Source organism: Psammomys obesus, unplaced genomic scaffold, assembly GCF_907164565.1.
Source record: "Psammomys obesus unplaced genomic scaffold, mPsaObe1.curated_primary_1811, whole genome shotgun sequence".
Classification (NCBI taxonomy): Eukaryota; Metazoa; Chordata; class Mammalia; order Rodentia; family Muridae; genus Psammomys; species Psammomys obesus.
In genome coordinates, this window is record NW_026594263.1 from 948279 (window position 1) to 971713 (window position 23435).

General features: G+C 38.1%; 1 protein-coding gene across 1 annotated transcript in view; it reads right to left on the reverse strand.

Annotated features, from left to right (window-relative positions):
- Nup62cl (nucleoporin 62 C-terminal like) overlaps window positions 1–23435 on the reverse strand; it is a 64941-nt gene that overhangs the window by 30566 nt on the left and 10940 nt on the right. Inside the window, exons 2-3 of the mRNA XM_055618376.1 lie at window positions 6313–6419; window positions 3771–3927 (exon numbers count right to left, since the gene is read on the reverse strand). Of these exons, the coding sequence (XP_055474351.1) occupies window positions 3771–3927; window positions 6313–6370 (215 nt within the window). The 5' untranslated portion in view covers window positions 6371–6419. The remainder of the gene's footprint in view (window positions 1–3770; window positions 3928–6312; window positions 6420–23435) is intronic.

Sequence of the window (23435 nt, forward strand, 5' to 3'; positions counted from 1 at the left end):
AATAAATATAAAATAGCTAAAATCATAGGGAACACAACTAATTAAAAAAAAAAAAAGAAAATCTTGGAACACTTGGAAATTAGACATCATGCTTCCAAATAATCCATTGCTCAAAGTTAAATCAGAGCATAATGAAAGACGTGGGCTGCGGGAAAAGCAGTGCAGAGGCTATTTATAGCACTAAAGGCTTCTGTGAGAGGAAAATGCCTCAAAGATCATTCATTAGGAAAGTAGCAAAAGAAAATAAACCCAATATAATCAGGAGAAAAGAATTAACAGTGGATAACAATGAACCTGAAAACAGGAACGTTTTACAGAATAATCAATGAAGCAAAAGCTGGTTCTTTAGAAAAACATCAATAAAATTCATATAAAAAAAGACGCCAGCCACAAATGTCAGAAATGAAACAAAAATATCTCTCCAATATAAAAAAGACTATGGGGGGGGCCATAAACAAATTTATGCTCGTGAATTTTGGACCTTTTCCTTTAAAATAACATGCTGCTGAAGCTCCTGAAAGATGAGCTGGACAGTCTGACTGGTTCTGGATCCATTAAATAGGTTTATTTTTAATTTAAATAATTCTGCATGAGATTTATCTAGGTGTAGTAGTTTTCATTAAAGAAATATTTAATGAATCAGTACCAATTTTACAATTTCTTTGAGAAAACAGGAATAAGAATGCCTCCCAGAGAATTTTATAAGTTGTAAAATTGGTACTGATTGATTAAATGTTATTATGTTATCAAAACATAAGAATATGTATCCACATGCATACATATAAAATGTATATAAAAGTACAAAACTATTATCAAATATATATCATTACATCATAGCCAGCCAGAATGGAGAGTATAAAGAGTAGAGGTAGTAGATGATGACTACAAGGACAGCAGTGTGACAACATGCATGAGGTCTGTGCAACCTCAAGCTAGTCAAACCCCAATATGGAAAGGGTAGGTAGGCATGACGTCCTACCCTTAGCCAAACTGCTGAGAAAGGGACAGTACATTTTCATCAAGAGTATAGCTGGAGAGGAAGTCCACACATCCAATAATATACGGTTAGGACAAGTCTTGATGGGTGTATCAAAGAAGAAAGGACAACACAAACTTGGACCAATAGGATTGGGGTAGATCTGGGAGGAGTTGGAAAAGAGGATGAATGTGATCAAAGCACATTGTATTAAATTCTTGAAGATACAAGGAATAATTAAATATGTACATCATTAGATATTAAAATGTACATCATTAGATATTAAAATGCAAACTATCATAAGATCACATCTGTAAGAAAGATAATAAAAGGTATCATATTGCCACTACCAAGCAAGTAAACATGGACAATCTGGGTAACTCACACACTACTGTAAGGTACCCATAGTCACTCTAAGAAAGTGTTTGGCACCTAAAAATATTAAATACAAAAATATCACACTGACATGCACCTATATCCCTGGACATTTACCCTAGATACATAGGACTTAGTTTCATCAAAGCACATGTACACACATGTTCATTCCATAGCCCCAATATGGAAACAATCTGATGCCTATCAACACTTATATTCTTTTTTTTATTTTTTAAAATTTATTTAATTTTATTTTATGTGTATTATTGTGAAGGTTTCAGATTCCTTGGAATTGGTGGTACAGTTGTCAGCTGTCATGTGGGCGCTGGGAATTGAACCGGGTCCTTTAGAAGAGCAGACAGTGCTCTTAACCACTGAGCCATCTCTCCAGCCCTAACACTTCTATTCTTAAACAAACCACATCACACCCAGAATAGAATACCTCTCAGAGAGAGAGAGAGAGAGAGAGAGAGAGCAACAAACTTTCTGGTGGAACTTGAAGAAGTATGCTAAATGAAAACAAAAGGGCTGGAGAGATGGCTCAGAGGTTAAGAACACTCACTGTTTTTCCAAAGGTCTTGAGTTCAATTCCCAGCAACCACATGGTGGCTCAAAACCATCTATAGTAAGATCTGGTGTGAATGCAGAATGTTGTATGAATAATAAGTAAATCTAAAAAAAAAAAAAAAAAAAAAAACAAAAACAAAAAGCCAAATTCTTAAAGGACACAAATGTCATGGTTCATCTGTATATCATTTTTAAATTATTGTGAATACGGAAATGAAAAACAGATTAATTAGTACCCAGAAAAGAAGAAATGTGCTCATCAAAGGGCACCAAGAGGAACCCTTGTGGTGACGAACTGTTCTATGAGTTTTTAAAAGAATATTTTTAATATTTGCTTTTATTTTTATGTGTACTTGTGTGCAGGTGTCCATGGAGATCAGAAGAGGGTGTTGGAACCCCTGCAGCTGGAGTTCTAGGCAATTCTGAGCAGCTTGATATAGGTGCTGACCAAATTCCAGTCCTGTGGAATAACAGCGACTGCTCTATTGAGCACTCTTTCTCTTGAGCTCACTCCACTGAGCTCTCTCTTGACTGAATCACTGTCAATATTTGTTTTTAAAAGGGTTTTTTTTTGTTTTTTTTTCTATATTAATTACAGTTTATTCACTTTGTATCCCCCCTGTGGTTCTCTCCCTCCTCCCGCCCCAATCCCTCTCTTCCTCCACCCTCTGCATGCATGCCCCTCCCCAAGTTGACTGATAGGGAGGACTTCTTTTTCTTCCTTCTGATCCTAGTCAATTAGGTCTCATCAGGAGTGGCTGCATTGTCTTCTTCTGTGGTCTGGTAATGCTGCTTCCCCCTCAGGGGGAGGTAATTAAAGAGCAAGCCAATCAGTTCATGTCAGAGGCAGTCCCTGTGCCTATTACAATGGAACCCACTTGGATACTGAACTGCCATGGGCTACATCTGTGCAGGGGTCTTAGGTTATCTCCATGCATAGTCCTTGGTTGGAATGTCAGTCTCAAGAAAGACCCCTGTGCTCAGATTTTTTTGGTTCTGTTGCTCTCCTTGTGGAGTTCCTGTCCTCTCCAGATCTTACTGTTTTCCACTTCTTTCCTAAGATTCCCTGCACTCTGCCCAAAGGTTGGCCATAAGTCTCAGCATCTACATTGATAGTCTGCAGGGCAGAGCTTTTCAGAGGTCCTCTGTTTCAGGCTCCTGACTTGTTCGCTCTTTTCTCCTTCTTCTGATGTCCAGCCTCTTTGCATTTCTGGATAGGAATTGAGCATTTTAGCAAGAGTCCTATTTATTTTTATTTAATGGGCATTAGTGTTTTAACTACATGTGTATCTGTGTGAAGGTGTCAGATCCTCTGGAACTGGAGTTACAGACAGTTGCAAGCTGCTATGTGGGTGCTGGGAATTGAACCGAAGTCCTCTGGAAGAGCAGCCAATGCTCTTCACCACTGAGCCATTTCTCCAGCCAAATGGTAATATTCTAGCTGGTTGTAACCTATTGTAATGAAAGATTCTGTCATCCATTAAAGGATTACCTTATCTCTATGTGTTCCAGTCTTCTATTAAACAGGACCCCAAATAGTGTTTATTTCATAGCATAATTGTGAGTGTTAAATGATATGATATTTTTAAGGTATTACCATCTTGCTAAACATAAAAACTGCACATAAATTACAGCTGTTAGTAGTACTGTATGTAGTAGTAGACTGTATCACAACAGTATGAAGCCTGTTGACTGTTTGCCTTCCAGAGCAACATTAAAAAAAAAAAAAAAAAAAAAAAAACCTTTCCTTGTTCCCACAACTGATTTACAAAATACCAGTCTAAAGCTACCTATGCAATTATGTCTTTAAAGTGATCAAACCAAACACAAAATGCCAAAGAGACAAGCTTACTTTACACTCATGGTAACAGGTAGAGAAGCCACACTGACTAAGCCAGCGTTATCAACCCAAGGTGATGCCGGAGTTTTCACATACAGATTGAAGCCACTTGTCATTGTGGTGGTGGTATTGGTGGTAACCGTGGTACTTGTAGACGTCGAAGTTGTAGCTAGAAAACAAAATAGATAGTGTTGAGAAGATTTTACGGTGTTAGTAAAAAACGCCTCAGTCATTCGAGATTTTCTTTAAAAAAAAAAATTGTTAGTGAGAATTTGAAATCAAAGCCATGGATTTAAACCCAACATTATTGCAATATGAAGTGATATACTGCACATCAGGCATCTAAATTAACCTTCGTGCTGAAAATTAAAACTCCTGGAGAGATTCATTAAAATATAAAACATAACTTAACAAGCTCTATAATCGTTTGGGGAATTCTATCAGTTTTCAAAACTCTTCCCATAAATATGGGAACTTCAGACCCAGATGACCTCCTTGCTCTAAGTTCTACTAAACTTTCAATGTAAAAAAATATTGCAATGTACACGAAACCTTGTACATATTTTGCATAAGAACATGACTATACTTGAGAAAGTAGTTCCTACAAAAGAAATAAATCAACGGACTGGCATGCTCTAAATCTTAATGTGTCTTGTGAAAGTGCCCTACCAAAGTGATTTTGAAGAAAGTATATTCTTGTCAATAGGAAAAAAGTGGCTATTTCTGTACTTCTTAGCTAACACTGGGCATGCCTTTTTTACAACCTGCAAGCAAAAGCCTCTTAAACATTTTGCTTACATTCCTGACCACCTTTACAACTCTTTTGTTGTTATATTCTTTCTGCAATGCCTTGCTGTCTTATAGATTAAATCTGAATAGACTTCACAGCTTAAGTCCTATGTTTTCTATGTTTGTTTCTGATATCTACTCTTACTTTTCATAACTTCAAGGCCACTATTGATCCTCACTATATGCCAAGCATATAAAGAACAATACAAGAAAATTGTGGCTGGTGAAGACTGGGAATATATAATAAATATATTATTTTCTTCTTCTTGATCCTCTGTAGTTTCAAACATTCTTGCAATTCAGCGGTTCTTATGTAACATGAATTTTGTAATACAAATTTTACTTGTACACAATGGTTTATGTTAGCGTAGCTTTCCCAATTAGCAATATGTTTAGGGTAATGGTTGTACAACATAAACACAGAAATCATGGTGCCTGCTAAATAGACTGCCTAGCCTAAGAAAGCTTCTTCTACTTCATTCCTGCTCAGGGAAGATTCAGGCACTCCTTCTTTATTCCGGGTAACTTTGTCTATTGATCCTGGTTCATAGTACAGCTGTCCAGCAATAAGTATGTGAAGTCCAGGAAGCTGCCCCATTTGCCACTGGCTTATGAGAGGACCCGACATAAAAAGCTCTATCTAGACAGGGTAGATCAGAATCTGATTCTCAAACATTGAGTGACATGGAAGAAGTAATACCTGTCAGCATAAATGTAAAGGAATCTCCAGTCTTATTCAAATGCTATGATTCTGTCTTTGTAACCTTTTTCTGTCTGGTATTTTTATTTATTTTCCATATTATTTTTAAAGGTGTAAACTAGTTCTGGCATATTTGAGTAGCAATAATATTTCAGTTAGTACCAGAAGAAGCAATGAATCTCAGAGTTCCAGAAGATAAAATACAAAGAGCATGAACTGGGCATGTGCATAAGAACTCACTATAGCAAGGTTCCAACACTTATCTTTTTTGGATTAGTCACAAACACATTAAGGATTTTTTTCCATTCAGGTGTACTTGGAAAGCTTCCCTTCTTATTCTTATATTTATGGTTGTGAGCTTAGCCTTTAATGGCTGAGCCATCTCTCCAGCTCCCTTTCTTCTTCTTAATAGTTATCTCAAAACATCATATTGTTAATGAAGTAGATGCTAAATGTATCATTTTAGACCATATTTAATGTGGTGGCTTCAGTGAGATTACCCTCCATAGACTCCTATATAACTGAATACTTGGTTCTCAGTTGGTGGAATAGTTTGAGAAGAATTAGGAGGTGTGCCCTAGTTGGAGGAAGTGTGTCCCTGGGAGTGGGTTTTGAGGTTTCAAAAGCCAATGCCATTCTCAGCTCTCTTTCTCTGTCTTGTGGTTGTGGGTCAGATGTAAGCTCTCAGCTACTGCTCCAGTGCTGTGCCTGCTATTATCATGCTCCCTGACATGATGGTCATGGACTCTCACCTTCTGAAACTGTAATCAAACCCCTACAGACTCTTTTTTTCTAGAGGCTGTCTTGGGCATAATGTCTTACCACAGTGATTTAAAGGTAACTAAGACATTAACCATGATAATAATAATAATAAAAAAAAATAAAGCCTCACAGCTAAAGCCATGATAATGAGCTTTATGCAAAGCTACTACTGACATCAACGGTCATAAATGAATTAAAGCATAGTGATTAAAGATTCGGGAAATCTATAGCTTCTCTTGAGAAATGGAGTTAAGTGGGCTCATGGGAAAGAAGAGTGATTTCTTTCAAATCAATAAAACTTACATGCAAGTCCCTGGGAAGCCATGTAGGCAGGAAAGTGTGACATTCCAGAGAACATCATAGTCCTTGAAGTGTTGGTGATGACCACGGTAGTAGATGCTGGAAGCAACCTAAGAACAGAGTAATAAGTAAAATGCAGTGACTGAAAATAATTCTCCAAAAAGAATACACCAGTACAAGATTCATTTAGACAGGGGAACAAAAACAAAGAATGGAAAAGCAAGTACTACAAATGAAATATCTTATATTAAAAGAAATAGTAAAAGCCTTATTTTAAAAATGCTCTTCAGTACTGCCTGCTCAGAGCCTCCTAGCGACCTCAGTTGAAACAGTAAACAGATGAGAAGCATCCCCTCCCCGGAAGGTCAGCAATAAGAACTCCTGTGAAACTATCTGAAACTGGTAAACATGGTTTTTAAAGACTGTAAAGTGCTGGAAATTATTCTAAGGGTATACAGTGAATGAAGGAACATTTCTTCAAGAACATCTGTTAGAAGTCAGTGATCTAACAGTGACGGTCTTCATATGGCATACGAGCCATAACTCACTGTCTTCTTCCCATCCTCTTCCTTGACTTTGTAAAAGTAACACTCCAGATAAGAATGGCTTAGAAGACTGAATGCCCTCTGGCCTTGGCCCTCAATCAAGGGAGACAAGCTTTCCATGAGAAGGCAAGCAGCCGGCATTCTCATCACCACCAACACGGATATGAAGGGCAAGATTCCTGGTGAGTAAAGCCAAAGCTTCAGGGACATGTTTCTTTTAGCCAGTTCCCATGCCTAGGACAGACACTCCATGACACAAAGGGCCGAGAAAAGTAGAGATCCAATCACTCCACTCTGATTCCCTTGCCTAAGCTTATTTGCGGCTCTAAGTTCCCCATGCGAAGAGGCCATCAAGATGAGTGGTTGTTATCACTGCCCGGCACCCAATGTACTGCCTCAAATAAAGATTTTTGCCCCAGAGATAACAGCTGCTCCTAAGAATAGAGAGCTCCCAAACTCCCCCACAAAGAAGTGACTTTATGTGAAACAGAACATAAAGCAGTTTCAGCTGAAGGATTTCCTCTTAGAAGCTGAGTATTTGGTGGTCAAGAATTAAAAGTTGACACGTAGCTTTATGACAGCAAGAAGTCAGGCTCCCAGTCCTCTAGTCTACCAGAGATAACAAGGAAGAGTTAAGTATGCTATACCATGAAACTATGATTATTTAAAGATTATTTAAAGAGTCAGGAAATCTTTAACTATGCTATACCATGAAAAAAAATCTTGGAACTAGTAAGCTAAATGAAGAAAAAAAGACACAAAAGGCAAAGTGTTACATGATTTCAATTATACGAAACGTCCAGAATAGGCAAAGCCATAGACAAAAAGTTTATTAGCGGTTTCTAGGGGCTGCAGGATGGAGGGGGAGAGGGTTTAATGGAGGGTGACTGCTAACTGGTTACAGGGTTTCTTTTAGGGATAATGAAAATGTTCTCAAGTTACATGCTGGTGATAGTTATGTACTCTGTGGCTATATTAAAAAACCACTGAATTGTACAATTTTAAAGAGTGAATTCCATGATGTGAATTATATGTCAATTATACTGTTATTAAAATACACATTATCATCTCAGGAGAAGGAAAAAAAAACAGCATTTGACAAAAATGCACTGCCTTTTCATGATAAAAACACTCAACGAACCAGAAAGAGAAGGGAACATCTTCAACTCTTCGTAATGATTTTTTTTAATAACATGAAACAGTAAGACTATTTATTCTGCCATATGCTGTAAAAATTCTCCCACCCCAGTTTGTCAATGGCCTTTAATTTTGTTACTACTCTAGAAGTGGCCAAATCTTTCTATCCTTTTTTCTTCCTTTATGATCTAGTCTAGGTCTGCATATCACATTTACAAAGTCTTTCTATCTTAAACATAAGAAAAAGTGTTCAATCTTATTTTTAAAAGAAAACTACAAATTATCCTTACATTGAGAGCAATTTCACATAACAGATGACAAGAACTCAAAAACTAACACACTCAATAAAGGACATCAAGAAAAAATAAAACACACAGCCCCATGAATTTCTAATGAGAATGTAAAATGGCGTGGTTTCTGTGGAAAATAGATGGTCAATGTTATAAATATTAAAATGCATCTATTATTTGTAATAGAAATGCTTCTAAAATTTATCCATAAAGAATGCACTTTATGTGACAAAACTACCTACAAGTGACTAACTTTACACTTAAAGTGCTGATGTTTTTTGTTTGTTGGGTTTTTTGTTGTTGTTTTTGCTTTGTTTTATTTTGGTTTTTGGTTCTTTTGAGAAAGGGTTTCTCTGTGTAGTCCTGGCTGCCCTGGACTCGCTTTGTAGACCAGGCTGGTCTCAAACTCACAGAGATCCCCCTGCATCTCCCTCTCTGAGTGCTAGGATCACAGGCATGTGGCATCACTGCCCAGACTATTTTTTTAGTATATATTTTATCACAATAAACATGTAAGATGTTAATGTGTACTTGTGAAGTGTCACATAAGATGATATCCAGGGCCAGAAAGGTGTTTAAGCTGGTGAAAATGGTTGCCATGCTGGCCACCAAGCCTAAGACCTGAAATCTGTATCCAGGTTCCACATGATGGGGTGAGGCACTTGATGGAAGGACAGAATGGACTCCCCTAAGTTGTCCTCTTTTCTCCTCCACAGAGGTGCCACAGCACACAAAAGTACATGAACAATAAATAAATGTAATAAAATGACATGTACTACATTACTACTTGTATTGGCAAAACAGCAAACTAATATATCAATCACCAAGGGAGTGGATGTACACATTTTTAGTATGTCTGGATCATGGAATACTATGATGATATTAAAAAGATACTAAAGAATCTCTCAATGATGTCAAATGAACTCAAAATGGTTTAAATAAGTATACTATAAAATTTACAAGTTGAAAAACAAGGTGCACACTAGTATACAAAACATATTATCTACGTCTAAAAACCGATGGAAGGCTGAAGCTGCTGGTACATCTCAGGGCCACAAGATGATGCAAGCCTGAGAACCTGGGTTCTGACCCTCGGAACCCATTTAAAGGCAGAAGGAGAGAATGGACTCAAGAAATGTTCTCTAAACTCCATATAAGCCATGACATGTGTGCTAACCCCATCTCTCTCTCTCTCTCTCCCTCCCTTCCTCAGCCCCCCCTCTCTCTTACACACACACACACACACACACACACACACACACACACACACACACATAACAACTATAATAATCATAATTTCTAAAGGTGGAAGTCTAAGAACACAGGGGTTTTCTTTGTCACTGGAAGTCTCTGGAAGGAAGAACACTGTGACAGTGGTTAGCTGGGTATAGAAAACAAAGACGGCTGCAGTGCACAAGGGTATGGTACATATATTTGTAGTATTTATAGCTTTATTTTGATACTGTTTGCCTGAATTATTTACAAATTAGAAATAAGTACATGTTCTTACAGCCACTATGGGAAATATTACTTACACAGTTTCAAATTCACCTACACCTTTAAAATATTTATGTACTCTATTTTCTATCTTTAATTCATGCAGTATTTCTTATGATTAATATTTTAAGCAAACAACAGTTAGCCAGCTATTACAATTCATTTATTCATTATTTCACTCTCTTCCCCTATGGATTTGAAATGCTACCTTCATACACACGGGTTTATTTCTGTGGCTTAAAATATTTCACCGATTATTTTTCTTCCTCTGCCTGTTACATAATACAAGCTCAATTATTATGGCCCTAGAATTATTTATTTTCACATTATATACCATTTAAACTTATAGAAAGATCACCAACTTATGCCTATTTTCCCAAAAGCACTCTACCATTTCTTGACTAAGAAAACATCAAGAATGGCAGGTCTCATGCATTTATTCTTCCATTTGAATTTTAGAATCTTTTCAAGTTTTATGCTCCTTTCCTTCTTCCCAAAGAACAACCATCACTTCACCAGAATTGCATTAGATTTATAAATTAATTTAGTAGTAAATTTCTTTTGATATTATCAAGTCTGTGAATACAGTGGTCCTGTTCATTCTTAGGTGTAGCTTTTATATGTCTCACTAAGTTTGTAGTTTTTTCAAAAGTTTATTTCTGGGTATTTCATAATTTTGGCTGAAATTGTAAATGGGCCTTTTCTCAGCTGTATTTCCCAACAACTATTGCCTAAACATGGTGAAGATATTGATTTTTATATTATTTATTTTGTAGATGGCTGTATTACTGAAACTACTTCACTCGCTCTAATTAAATTTCTTCTTGATTTATGCCCATATTTTTAAAATCCTAATCATTTATCTCCAATACAGGCATAATTTCAGTGCCTGTCCTTAAATCACATACCAAAAGATTACTAAGGAAGCAAATACCACTTAATATGACTTACTTTTAAGTTAAATGAATCTTACTCTAAAATAGAAAAGGGTTTAAGACACAAAACCTTCTTTTCTCTAATTATAACTACAGTAGGATTTCTTAACTTGGCACTATTGATATTTTGGGTCTGATTATATTTTGTTAAGGAAGACTGTCCTGGACAACATAGGAAATTTATTGAACTCTACTCAATACATGCCGCTCCTGGGTATATAATCAAAGGCCTTTATGTCCTACTAACAAGTCACCTACACCTCCATGTTCACTGCTGCATCAGTCACAAGCTAGGAAACTGAATTAATTTGTATATCCATTGTCTTAGCTAGGGTTTCCATTTCTGTGAAGAGACACCATGCCCACAACATCTCTTATAGAGGAAGACACTTAATTGGGGCTGGCGTACATTTCAGAGGTTTAGTCCATTGTCATTGCTGGAAGCATGATGGCATGCAGGCAGACAAGGTGCTGGAGAAGCAGCTGAGAGTTCTACATCTGGATCATTAAGACATCAAGAAAATGAAACTGGTCCTGCTTGTGCATCTGACACCTCAAAGCCTTACCCCAGAGACATCCTCCAATAAGGCCACACCTACTCCAACAATGTGGCACTTCCTAATACTGCCACTCCCTGTGAGGCTATGGGGGCCATTTTAATTTAAACCACCACATCCATCAACTGATAAATGGACAATGGAAATGCAGTATACACAATGGAATATGGCTTAGATATAAAAAGTAAACAACATTTTCAGAGAAATGGATAGTACTGGAAAAATTATACTGAGTGATGTCATCCAGGCCCAGAAGGACAAATGTTACATGTTCTCTCTTATATGTGCATCAGAGCTCTCAATTGTTTCGTGATGAACTCAGGAAATTATAAAGCAACCAATTGTAAGGGATACATTAATGAAGAAGGGAAAGTATAATACAAGCAAAATACAAGTAAAGATGGAATACTGAGAGTGGAAAGGCTCAAATGGGGGAAAATGGAGAGAACATGGGGGAAACAAGGGAGCAGTGGGAGGGTTAAACAAAATGAAGGGTGAATGGAAAAGTTATATGGAAACCTACTATCATGCATCCCAATTAAAATGTAATAGGGATAATAGAATACATGTCATATGTAAGAAGATGCAGGGATACTGAAGATCAAAGGTTTAAGAATTAATGGGGCTTAAGGATATTGGGGAAGAGGGGATAGGAAGCCAGCTGATCAAACTAAGAAGACTTATGGAAATCTAACAGTTTGTTAATTATTTACAAAATAGAATCATTTTGAAAAATAGTTTGAAGGGTCGGCTCTACCAACCCTTGTAATAGTTGGCACTCTGGACTTGGGGGAAACAAAAAGGAGTTTGAACGGTGGTAGCATAAATGGGTGAACAATGCTGTTCCCAGAAGACACAAGTTACCAAACAAAAATCTCAGTATCAGGAAGGCCTTTGTTCTTGGCTGCCCACCATAACTACTGCTGAAGACACCATACACTTTGGTTGAAGGACATAAGGAAATCCATCTCAAGCTGACCAAGACCAAGACCATCTCAAGCTACCCTCCTTGCTGGGTAGCTTTCATAGTGCCAGAAAGTGCTACTTATACTAGAAGAAGAAAAAATATCAGTGGTCTTACCCAGCACTGGACTCTGAATCCTGCAATACCAACATATGAAGCAAGACATGCTCAGTGTGCAATAGTGGTATGACATATGGGGGTAGCTCACCACTTTCTGATTAGATTTGATGTTTGTCCCATAGAGGAAATTCATGTCTGGTACTGTACACCTAGTCAAAAGCCCATGTCTTAAGAGGTCGTAAGTTCAAGTGGAGGCACCTAATATTGTTATGCTCTTAAGTGGTCATATTATCAATCTTCCTTCTAAATATTTATACCCAAAGATCTGGGCTGCTCTTAAACCCTGGTCAGAGAATCTTCATTTGATAGTGGGCAGCAGTCAATGGAGAAATTTATAACAGGTTAGCCCTAAATGGGACATCTATATTAACCTCCCAGTCTTCAGCATTCATTGAGCACCACTGGAGAAGGGGCAGAAAGAATGTAAGATCTGAAGGATGGGGAGGAGTGCTGTGAGATGCTATCTTTGGAATAGGACACGTTTATTGCACTTGTGAACTCATGGTAGCAGTGGTTACCTACATAAGACCTGGCCAAGATGAAGCCAGTCAACAGTCCAGCATGAATGGGGGAGGGCTACATGAGGCTGCACCCATAGTTGTGGTGCTATTGGTAGCTTATGGGAGACAAAGAATCATTTTCCTTAAGGATGTTGCTACTGGTAGGTTGCTCATTTGCCATGTGTATGTGGGCAGCACCAAGTAGACTTAGTGGGACATAAGAATAGAGATTAAGTTGGGAGGGTGTCATGGTGTAGGGGTATGGCGAGGTGGAAAGGAGAAATGGTGAGTGGATATGATCAAAATACAAAATTATATATATTATCTGTACATGATATATATTATTTTTAAAAGCCTTTGCATAAAACAAAAAACCTGGTCGACCCTCACAGTGTAGGAGATAACAGTCCCTGGGGGAGGGGATACTGTTGTTTAGCTAAATTGACATAGCATCACACTGCCTTCTAAATATTTTTATGCCCACAGACAAATGCCACTCTCAGCCTTAGCGAAGCCTTTCTTTCCAATAATTGTCAGTAAACACAGAGTCTCATGGCTGCACAAGATACAGCTTAAGTGAATGCTCAGCCTAAAACAAGACACTTACGTCATCACCAGTAAGGCTCAGAGAACACTGCAGAAGTGGAGACAAAACAAAGAATGTTAAGAGCCAGAGAACAGAGAAAATGGCTGCTAAATGCTATCTTCTATGATATCAAGACACAGCCATTGCAATCATGATCTCCTACCCCCAGCACCTGTGGATGCCTGCAATGAGGCTTACGCAAGAATGGGCCCACCAAGTGTCAGGAATGGATAGAGAAAGGAGCCTAACACTCATCGCACCACTATTTGTTCCTGATAGATGCAGGCAGGGAAGGAGTCACTTCCATTAGTTGTGTACCATTGGTAACCCCAGCAGGTTCCAGTTAACGGTTCTAATCCAGTGGTCACACAGATAGTCCTGATTAAACTGAATGAATCACAAAACAACACCAAAAACCATGAATCTGGAAAAGAGACTGGGAGTGAAGAGTAAGGGTTGGTAATAATAGGAAGAAACCAACAAGTGGGGGAGAAAGAAAGCAATCAGAATGCATTATATACATATATGAAATTATCAAAGAACAAGCTAAGTCAACTGTGAAAATTTTAAAGCAATATAGAAAAGTTTAAATCAAATTTTAAAATAACCAAATAGCAATGAGAAATCCTGGGAATGGGGAGAAAAACAGAAATGGGAAAGAAGAACAAATGAAAAAGAGTGTGGTGGCACACATTTGTAATACCAGCACTTGGGAGATGGAGGCAGGATGATCACGACTTCACAGCTAGTCTCAGATACACAGTGAATTCAAGGCCAGCCTTGGATATATGAGACTGTCTGAAAATATAAAAAGGAAAGAAAAATTAATCTAAAATGAAACCACAGCTTATAAAATAAAAAAGAAACCAAAGTCAGGTATGGTGGCACGCATCTTTCATCCTAGTACTGAAGCAGGAGAATGTTTGTTTATTTATTTATTTATTACAATTTCTTCACTTTGTATTTTGGCCGTAGCCCCCCTCCTTCTCCTCTCAGTCCCACCCACCCTCCATTTTCTCCCCCATATGCCTCTTCCTTAATCCACTGATAAGGGAGGACCTCCTCCCCTTCTATCTGACTCTAGCCTATCAAGTCTCATCAAGGCTGGATGCATCATCTTCCTCTGTGGCCTGGCAAGGCTGCACCCCTACTGGGGGAAGTTGATCAAAGAGCCAGCCACTGAGTTCATGTCAGAGATAGCTCCTGTCCCCTTTACTAGGGAACCCACTTGGAGACTGAGCAAGAGGTTCTAGAACTCTATGCATGGTCTCTGGTTGAAGTATTGATCTCTGAGGGGCCTGCTGGGTCCAGGTTTTTTGGCTCTGTTGGTCTCTTTGTGTAGTTCCTGTGCCCTCCAGGTCTTTCTATCTCCCTCTTAAGGTTTCCTGTACTCTGCCCAAAGTTTGGCTATGAGTCTCATTATCACCTTCCATACCCTGAGGTGTAGAGTCTTTGACAGGCCCCCTGTGGAAAGCTCCTGTCCTGTTTCTTGTCTTCTACTACTTCTGATGTCTATCCTGTTTGGCCTTCTGAGTGAAGTTTCAGCCTCTTCTCTAGTGTCTTCCTTGTTGGTTAGCTTCTTTAGGACTATAGATTTTAGTATGTTTATCTGAAGTTATATGGCTAATGTCCACTTAAAAGTGAGTATATTCCATTTGTGACTTTCTGCTTCTGGGTTACCTCACTCATGATGATCATTCCTTCCTTGAAATTGCTGAGTAGTATTACAATGTGTAAATGTACCACAATTTCTGCATCCATTCTTCATTTGAGGGACATCTGTGTTGTTTCCAAAGTCTAGCTATTACAAATAAAGTTGCTATGAACATAGCAGAGCAAATGTCCTTGTTGTATGGTTTATCATCTTTCATATATGTGCCCAGGAGATCTTAGCCATTCTGATGGGTGTGAGGTACAATTTCAGTGTTTCTCTGCCATTCTTTATTCCTCTGTTGAGAATTCTCTGTTTAGCTCTGTACTTCATTTTTTAATTGGACTACTTGCTTTGTTAGTGTTTAACTTCTTGTGTTCTTTATATATTCTTGATATTAGCCCTATGTCAAATGTAGGGTTGGTGAAGATCTTTTTCCAGTCTGTAGGCCGTCATTTGTTCTAATGAGTGTCCTTTGCTTTACAGAAGCTTTTCAGTTTCATGAGGTCTCATTTATTGATTGTTGATCTCAGAGTCTGTGCTGTTGGTGTTCTGTTCAGGAAGTTGTCTCCTGTGCCAATGAGTTCAAGGCTCTTTCCCACTTTTTCTTCTAACAGAAAGAAGAAAATCTGTGTGTCTGGTTTTATGTTGAGGTCTTTGATCCATTTGGACTTTACTTTTGTGCAGGGTGATAAATAAGTGTCTATTTGCATTTTTCTACATTTAGACAACCAGTTAGACTAGTACCATTTGTTGAAGATGCTGTCTTTTCTCCATGGTATGGTTTTAGCTTCTTTGTCAAAAATTAAGTTTCCATAGGTGTATGGGTTTATTTCTGGGTCTTTGATTTGATTCCATTGATCTACCAGTCTGTTTCTATGCCAGTACCATGCCATTTTTATTACTGTTGAAGCAGAAGAATTATGAATTCCACTGCAGCCTGACCTGCAAAACAAGCCCCCCTATTTCAAAAAACATATACTAATAAAAAGTCGAAATATCAGATTTATGCCCAAATATAACAATAATTACAAAATATGTTAAGTGATCCATGCATACCAATTAAAAGAGAGCTTGATAGAAGGATTTAAAAGCCATGAGCAGCTATGTCTACTATGTGTATAAGAAATTCATTTTATCTCTGATAACCTCCCCCTGGGGGTGCAGACTAATCAGGCCATGGAGGAAGACAATGCAACCAGTCCTGATGAGACCTGATAGTTTGGGTCAGATGGAAGGGGAGGAGGAACTTCCTTATCAGTGGACTAGAGGAGGAGCATAGGGAAAGAAGAAGGAAGGAGGTTGTGTTTGGGAAGAGTTGAGGAAGGGAGCCACAGCCGGATACAAATTGAATAAATTGTAATAAATGATAAAAAAATAAAAAGCAATTTATTTAAAAACTATTACATCAGCAGGCTAAGAAGAAAGGATAAAAAGATGTGTGCCATACAACATTAATCAATGGACAGAAAGATTCAGCATAACATTATTATATAAGTAAACTTCAGAGTAAATGAAATTACCATAGATAGAAGGGACGTTTACCTAATAATTAAGGGTCAAACCTCTAAGGCATCTAGCATTCTTATTAATGCAACAAATAATGGAGCTCTAAAAAACACAAAAACAGAAACTGATAATATGGCAGGAGAAAATGTCCAACATGGAGACTTCAGCACCTGTCTCTTACCAGCTCCTAAAACTACAATGTTAGCAAAGATAACAAAAGAACTAAAAAAAAAAATATCATGAACCATCAATATCTAATTGATGTTTGTAAAACACTTTGCCCCATAATGGAATACATTCAATTGCCACAGTGGAAACAACACCAAGATAGATCATATTCGGGGGGTACAAAATAAATGTCAACAAATTATTTTGAAGAATTAAAACACACACACACACACACACAGAAACACACACAGAGTGTGTGTGCTCTCCAATTGCAATCAAATCAAACTAGGCATCTACATCATTAAACTAGAAAAAAAAAACAATAAAAAGAGAAAATGGTTTTATTAGGGAAGAGGAGGTTAGGGGACTACACATAACAGGAGTGTAGAGAAGGGGCCTTTGGGAAGAGGAAGTGAGTCATCAGAGAGGGCAGGAGGGCAGGAGAGGGCAGTGGAAGAAGAGGATTAACAAGAACAAAGTATGTTTGGAAAACACTATAATGAAACTCAGTACTTTGCTTGCTAATTTTAAGAAGTAATAAAAATTGTAACTAAAAGAAATCAATAACAAAAGACAACAAAATTTTTCAAACATTTGGAAACCAAACACACTTTAAATAAATGGTGGTTCCAAAAGGAAGAAATTAAAAATGTGCTGAATTGAAAGAAAATTAAAATACATCCTATGTAAATTTAGGAGAAACAAAGCAGACTGGCAGACAAATCTGTGGTAAAAAATGTGGACATCAAAAGACAAGGAAAGCATAACCAATGGTATAAGCTACCAACTCAAGAAATGTCAAAACAAACCCAAGGCAAGCAGGAGAAAGCACAAGACAGAAATCAATGACATTAAAGACAAAAACGATTGAAAAATTCAGTGATATAAACTTCCGATTCTTAAAACATATCAGTAAAATTTAAATTAAAAATGCTGGAGATCACGTCAGTGGGTAAAAATGCTCGTTACACAGACCTAATAACATGAGTGTGGCTATCAGAACCCATGTAAAAGCCAAATGCGTGGTGTGTGTCTGTAATTTTAGTACTCTGAAGTGAGATGAAACAGGGAGTACTGACCCTAAGCTTACAGCCTAGCTAGAATAGCATATATAGCATTGCCTCAAAACAGGGTGGAAATAACGACACTTGAAGTTGTACTGTGACTTCTACACACAAACGGTGGCACATGTAGACTGTTACACTCAAACATGTACACATGTATATAATACACCTAAACAAACACACCTACACATAATCACACACACAAAGATGCACATATATAGGGACACACACACACATACACAAATAAAATGAATGAATAAATAAATGTAAAAAAAATCCAATTGAGCAGCACTTCTGGTTTTTTTTTCACTTTTTAAATTTTTATTAATTACACTTTATTCACTTTGTATCCCACCTGCAGCTCCCTCCCTCATCCCCCCCCCCCAGTCCCTCCCTCCCTCCTTCCCCCTTCTCCACACAGGCCCCTCCCCAAGTCCACTGGTAGAGGAGGTCTTCTTTTCCTTCCATCTGATCCTAGTCTATTAGGTCTCATCAGGAGTGGTTGCATTGTCTTCCTCTGTGGCCTAGTAAGGCTGCTTCTCCCTCAGGGGGGAGGTGATCAAAGGCCAGTCAATGAGTTCATGTCAGAGACAGTCCCTGTTGCCATTACTATGGGACCCACTTGGACACTGAGCTGCCATGGGCTACATCTGTGCAGAGGTTCTAGGTTATCTCCATACATGGTCCTTGGTTGGAGTATCAGTCTCAGAAAAGACCCTTTTGCCCAGATTTTTTGGTTCTGTTGCTCTCCTTGTGGAGCTCCTATCCTCTCCAGGTCTTACTATTTCCCACTTCTTTCATAAGATTCCCTGCACTCTGCCCAAAAGTTGAGCCTGCCATAGACGGCCTCTGAAGGGCCTTACCCTGCAGGGTATCAAAGCAGATGCAGAGATTTATGGCACTTCTGTTTTTTATAAAATCACATTATGTACTAAAACCAAGTTCCTATACAAAAGGATCCATGTAACAATACATTGCTTTTACATTTTTTTTAATTTATTACAGTTTATTCACTTTGTATCTCAGCTGTAGCTCCTTACCTCCTCCCCTCCCAATCTTGCCCTCCCTCCCTCTTCTTCTCCCATGCCTCTCACTCAGTCCACTGATAGGGGAGGTCCTCCTCCCTCTATCTGACCCTAGCCTATCAGGTCTCATCAGGACTGTTTGCATTGTCTTCTTCTGTGGCCTGATAAGGGTGCACCCTGTCAGGGGGTTGTTGATCAAAGAGCTGGTCACTTAGCTCATGTCAGAGACAGTTCCTGTTCCCATTACTATGAATCCCACTTGGAGACTGAGCTGCCATGGGCTACATCCCTGCAGGGGTTCTAGGTTATCTCCATGCATGGTCTTTGGTTGGAGTTTCAGTCTCAGAAAAGACCCCTGGGCCCAGATACTAAAGTGTGTACAACTAAAGAAGCTAAGGAAGGACAACACTGGGTAAGATGATCAGCTGCCACAGAGGGCCTCTGAAAGACTCTACCCAGCAGGGTATCAAAGCAGAGGCTGAGACCCATAGCCAAACTTTGGGCAGAGTGGAGGGAATATTATGAAAGAAGGGGTAGATAGGAAGACCTGGAGGGGGCAGGAACTCCGCAAGGAGAGCAATAAAACTAATACATTGCTTTTTTTTTTTTTTTTTTTTTTTTTTTTTATCCTGGCTGAAGAAAGACAACTTATATAGATGAGACATTAACATTGGAAAAGATACTCAGTCTCATTAGCCATCGGGGAAATTGCGAATTAAAGCTGCAATATGGTATCATTATCTACAAGGGAATAAAATTTAAAAAGAAAGATAACACCAAATGATAGTGACAATGCAGAGAAACTGGACCACACACATATTGTTAGTGAGTATGCAAAATGGCAAAGCCAACCTGGAAACAGTTTGGCAGTTTCTTGTAAAACTGAATATGCAACTACCATATGACCCAGCAATTACATTCCTGGGCATTTATCCTACAGAAATGAAAGTTACTTCTGAAAAATGTACAAAAATATTCATAGAAGCTTTATTTGTAATAGAAAGAAGGGATGGTATCATTTGAAACGTAGCCCCTAAAATTTATGTATTAAAAATTAATACCTGAAGAGAACCCAGAGATGGCCCCATAAATATGTCATTAGATCTGTTCTATTAGTGGTTTAATATCATTTTTTTCTAAGAAAGGTCCTTTAAGACAAGATGAGCTTGACACCCTCCCTCTCTTCTCATGCTCATTATTGTACCATTTTCCCAAGGATAACACAGCATGAAAGCCTTTATCAGATACCTACTAGATCTCTCAGTTTTCATAATTGAAGGAAAAACATTCTTTATAAATTACCCAGATACTGTGTAAAAATGAACAAATGGTTAAACTACAATGCATCTTCATGATAGAATAGTACACAGCAATAAAAATGAACAAAGAATTTATATACACAACAATCAGGGAATTATTATAGAGAGTAAAAAAAGTCATTCCCTAAAGATTATATACTATACAGTTTAGTGTATATAATTATGCACATTGCCAAAGATTAAAATACATAACCATTTTAAAATGACAATCATTGATATAGAACAGATTGATGATTACTAGGCCTAGTGAGTGGGGGTAGGAAAAAAGTTGATGCCTCTACAAAAAGGCATAGCAAGAAAGATATCCTTATAGTGACAGGGATAGATATTTATCAACTGGTATCCCATGTATGGTATGAAAAATGTCAGTTCTAGACATAATATTCCAGCAAGAATATACCACAATGTTTTCATACAAAAGCAGTTTAGAAGCAAGGTGTATATACATACACTTGCAATTCCAGCGTTCAAGAGACAGAAGTAGAAAATTGCTGCAATTTCAGTGCCAACTTAGCTTAAATATGTCAGGGCTACATAGCAAAACCCTATCTCAAAAAAAAAAAAAAGGTAATTCATAAAACATTCATTCTGGCAGATAATAGGCCTTACCTGTTTGTTTTCTGCAGTTTATTAAACAAGACAAGTTTTAGTTTTAGAAAGAAAATCAAAGATCACAAGAAGCATTCACTTGATATAATTTCTAGAAACACTGAATGCATATTCAAAGTGCTTCTGTATTTACATTACTCCTAAGAAAATGTGCCATTACTATAATGGGATCAAGGAGTATGGCAAGGAGAATATTCCCGCGCTCATCAGGCCATCAGGTACTACTGAATGATACAGATCCAACTGTGTTTATCTAGAAGACACTGAATGAGTATCTCCCCAAAATTCATTTAGGCAGAGAGGGATGTGCCTTCAGAAGACTGAGTCAGAAGAATTATTATGAGTCTCAGGCCAGCCAGGGATACAACATGAAATGCTGCCTCAAAAAAAAAAAAAAAGTCATTAATTCTGAAATGCATCTGCAGAATCAAGGTGATTAAAATGATGATAAGGCTTTCTTTTTAGAGGGTTACTGTGTAAGCAACTCCATTTCTGCATGAGATCATATCTAAACTCATAAGATCATTTCTAAAACTCAGAATCCTTTGATGGCTCACAATAAATGCAGGGGATACACAGATCAGAATTCAATGTGTGTTCTGTGCCTCGTTTTTGAGAGGATGTCAGTTTCTAAGACTATCTTGGAAATGAGTGGCTCAATTCCAAATGTTAAACATGCCATATTCTTCCGTGCTATAACCTTAAAGTCTGTTTCTAAAGATGAAGCTTCCATAGCCATGAGAAAAACCACAAGCTGTTTTGCTCTCACCCTGAGGGGATGCAGTTTCTAAGGTAGGAGTTGATACCGCTGGAGGCACATTCCTGCCATCTATGGAGCTGGACGCAGGGTGGTAGAAAATGGCTGGACAGCTTTTCAAAATGAGAACCAGAGGGAGCAAAAGTAAACCATGTGGTTGAAATGGTGAATGCTGTCACTGCCAAGTCAAAAGCAAACCCACCTGGAGGAGGTACCAGCTCCTCCTAAATTAAACCTGCTCCTGGCCTCAGACCCTAAAATGAGTAAGAGAGAGAGAGAGAGAGACCTTAGTGAGACTTCTAAGTGAATATTTTGGATGGAAGCCAATGTGGAATCACTTCCTCTTACTCAAGAACCCTAGAAATACAAGTTTAAAATACTGAATGACACATTTTAAAATATAGAACAAAGTTGTTTTTTTTTTTCCAAGAAGAGACTATCGTTTGGGTATGGGTATCACACAGATGTGGAGTTATTTATTTTGAACACAAGGTGAAACAGCTTAGTACAAATGAGATATGTGCCTTATTAGCTGGAAACTCAGTGATGGCTGGAGAACAATTTGAGATCACAGGGTGAATACCAGAGCCCTGTCAATCAGCATAGACCTGGTAGAATTTAAACCTGGGCACAGTCTATGCGAGAGCAAAAAAAGAGCAATAAGACAGCTCTCAAGCTGGTCCAGTAGACATGCTTAGAAAGCCCAAGTCAAATATGCCTTTGTGATCTGGAAACTTCAAGCAAACATGAAGTTGTTAAAGAAACATTCAGGACAAGTGGTAGTGGCACATATCTTTAATCTCAGCACTCTGGAGGCAGAGACAGGCAGATCGCTGTGAGTTTGAGGCCAGACTGGTCTACAAAGCAAATCCAGGATAGCCAAGGCTACACAGAGAAACCCTGACTATAAAAAAAGAAAAAGAAAGAAAGAAAGAAAGAAAGAAAGAAAGAAAGGAAGGAAGGAAGGAAGGAAGGAAGGAAGGAAGGAAGGAAGGAAGGAAGGAAGGAAGAGACTATTTGAGGCAGAGATCTAGCCTAGCCCTAAGCTTGAAATCCTTAGCACTGAAAACATTTCAAGAGATAGATTTAAATGATAGCTTCACATAACTGGAAAAACATAAAGTCACTGAACTGGACAAGAAAAGCAGCAAAAGACTGCCAGAACACAGAGTGACAGGGTAACCGGAAATGAAAGAGATAGTAAAAAATAGGGAAAAGGGGCCACACAAACACTTCCGTACAGGGAACACACTTTAAGTCACTTGACTTTTTAATTTTTCTAAAAGATGTTCTCATTGATTTTTATCAAACATATAGGAACCAAGTAAAAAGTCAGCTATGGTAGCACATGCCTGTAATCCCAGATCTGGTAGAGGTAGGATGCTCACAAGTTAAATGCTAGCCTGGGCTACATAATGATAGCTTGCTTCAAAAGAGCAGAGAAGTCAAGAAGAGAGTTTGAGAGTAAGGGAACGAAGGAAAGGGGAGGGAATATGAGGAGATGATAGGAAAGAAAATGAGGGAAAATGATACGAAAACAAAACAAAACAAAAAGCCTAAGTAACCACACATATAATCCAATTTTCACCTCAAATTTATTGGTACTCTGTCACAAACAGATGAAGATATTAATTCATCTACATTTTCTCCTCCTCCTCTCTGTTCCTCTTCTCCTCCTCCTCTTTCTCCTCCTCCTTTCCCTTCCCACCTCACTTTGAAACAGGGTCTCACTATGCAGCTCAGGCTGGCTTTAAACTTGAAATTCTCCTATCCTGTCTCCTTAGTATTGGGATTACAATTATGTACCATGGTGCCTGACTGAAGCAGTATTTCTCCTCCTTCTTTTTTGTGGAACTTTTCATGTTTTTATTATACACAATTGTTATTAAAAGC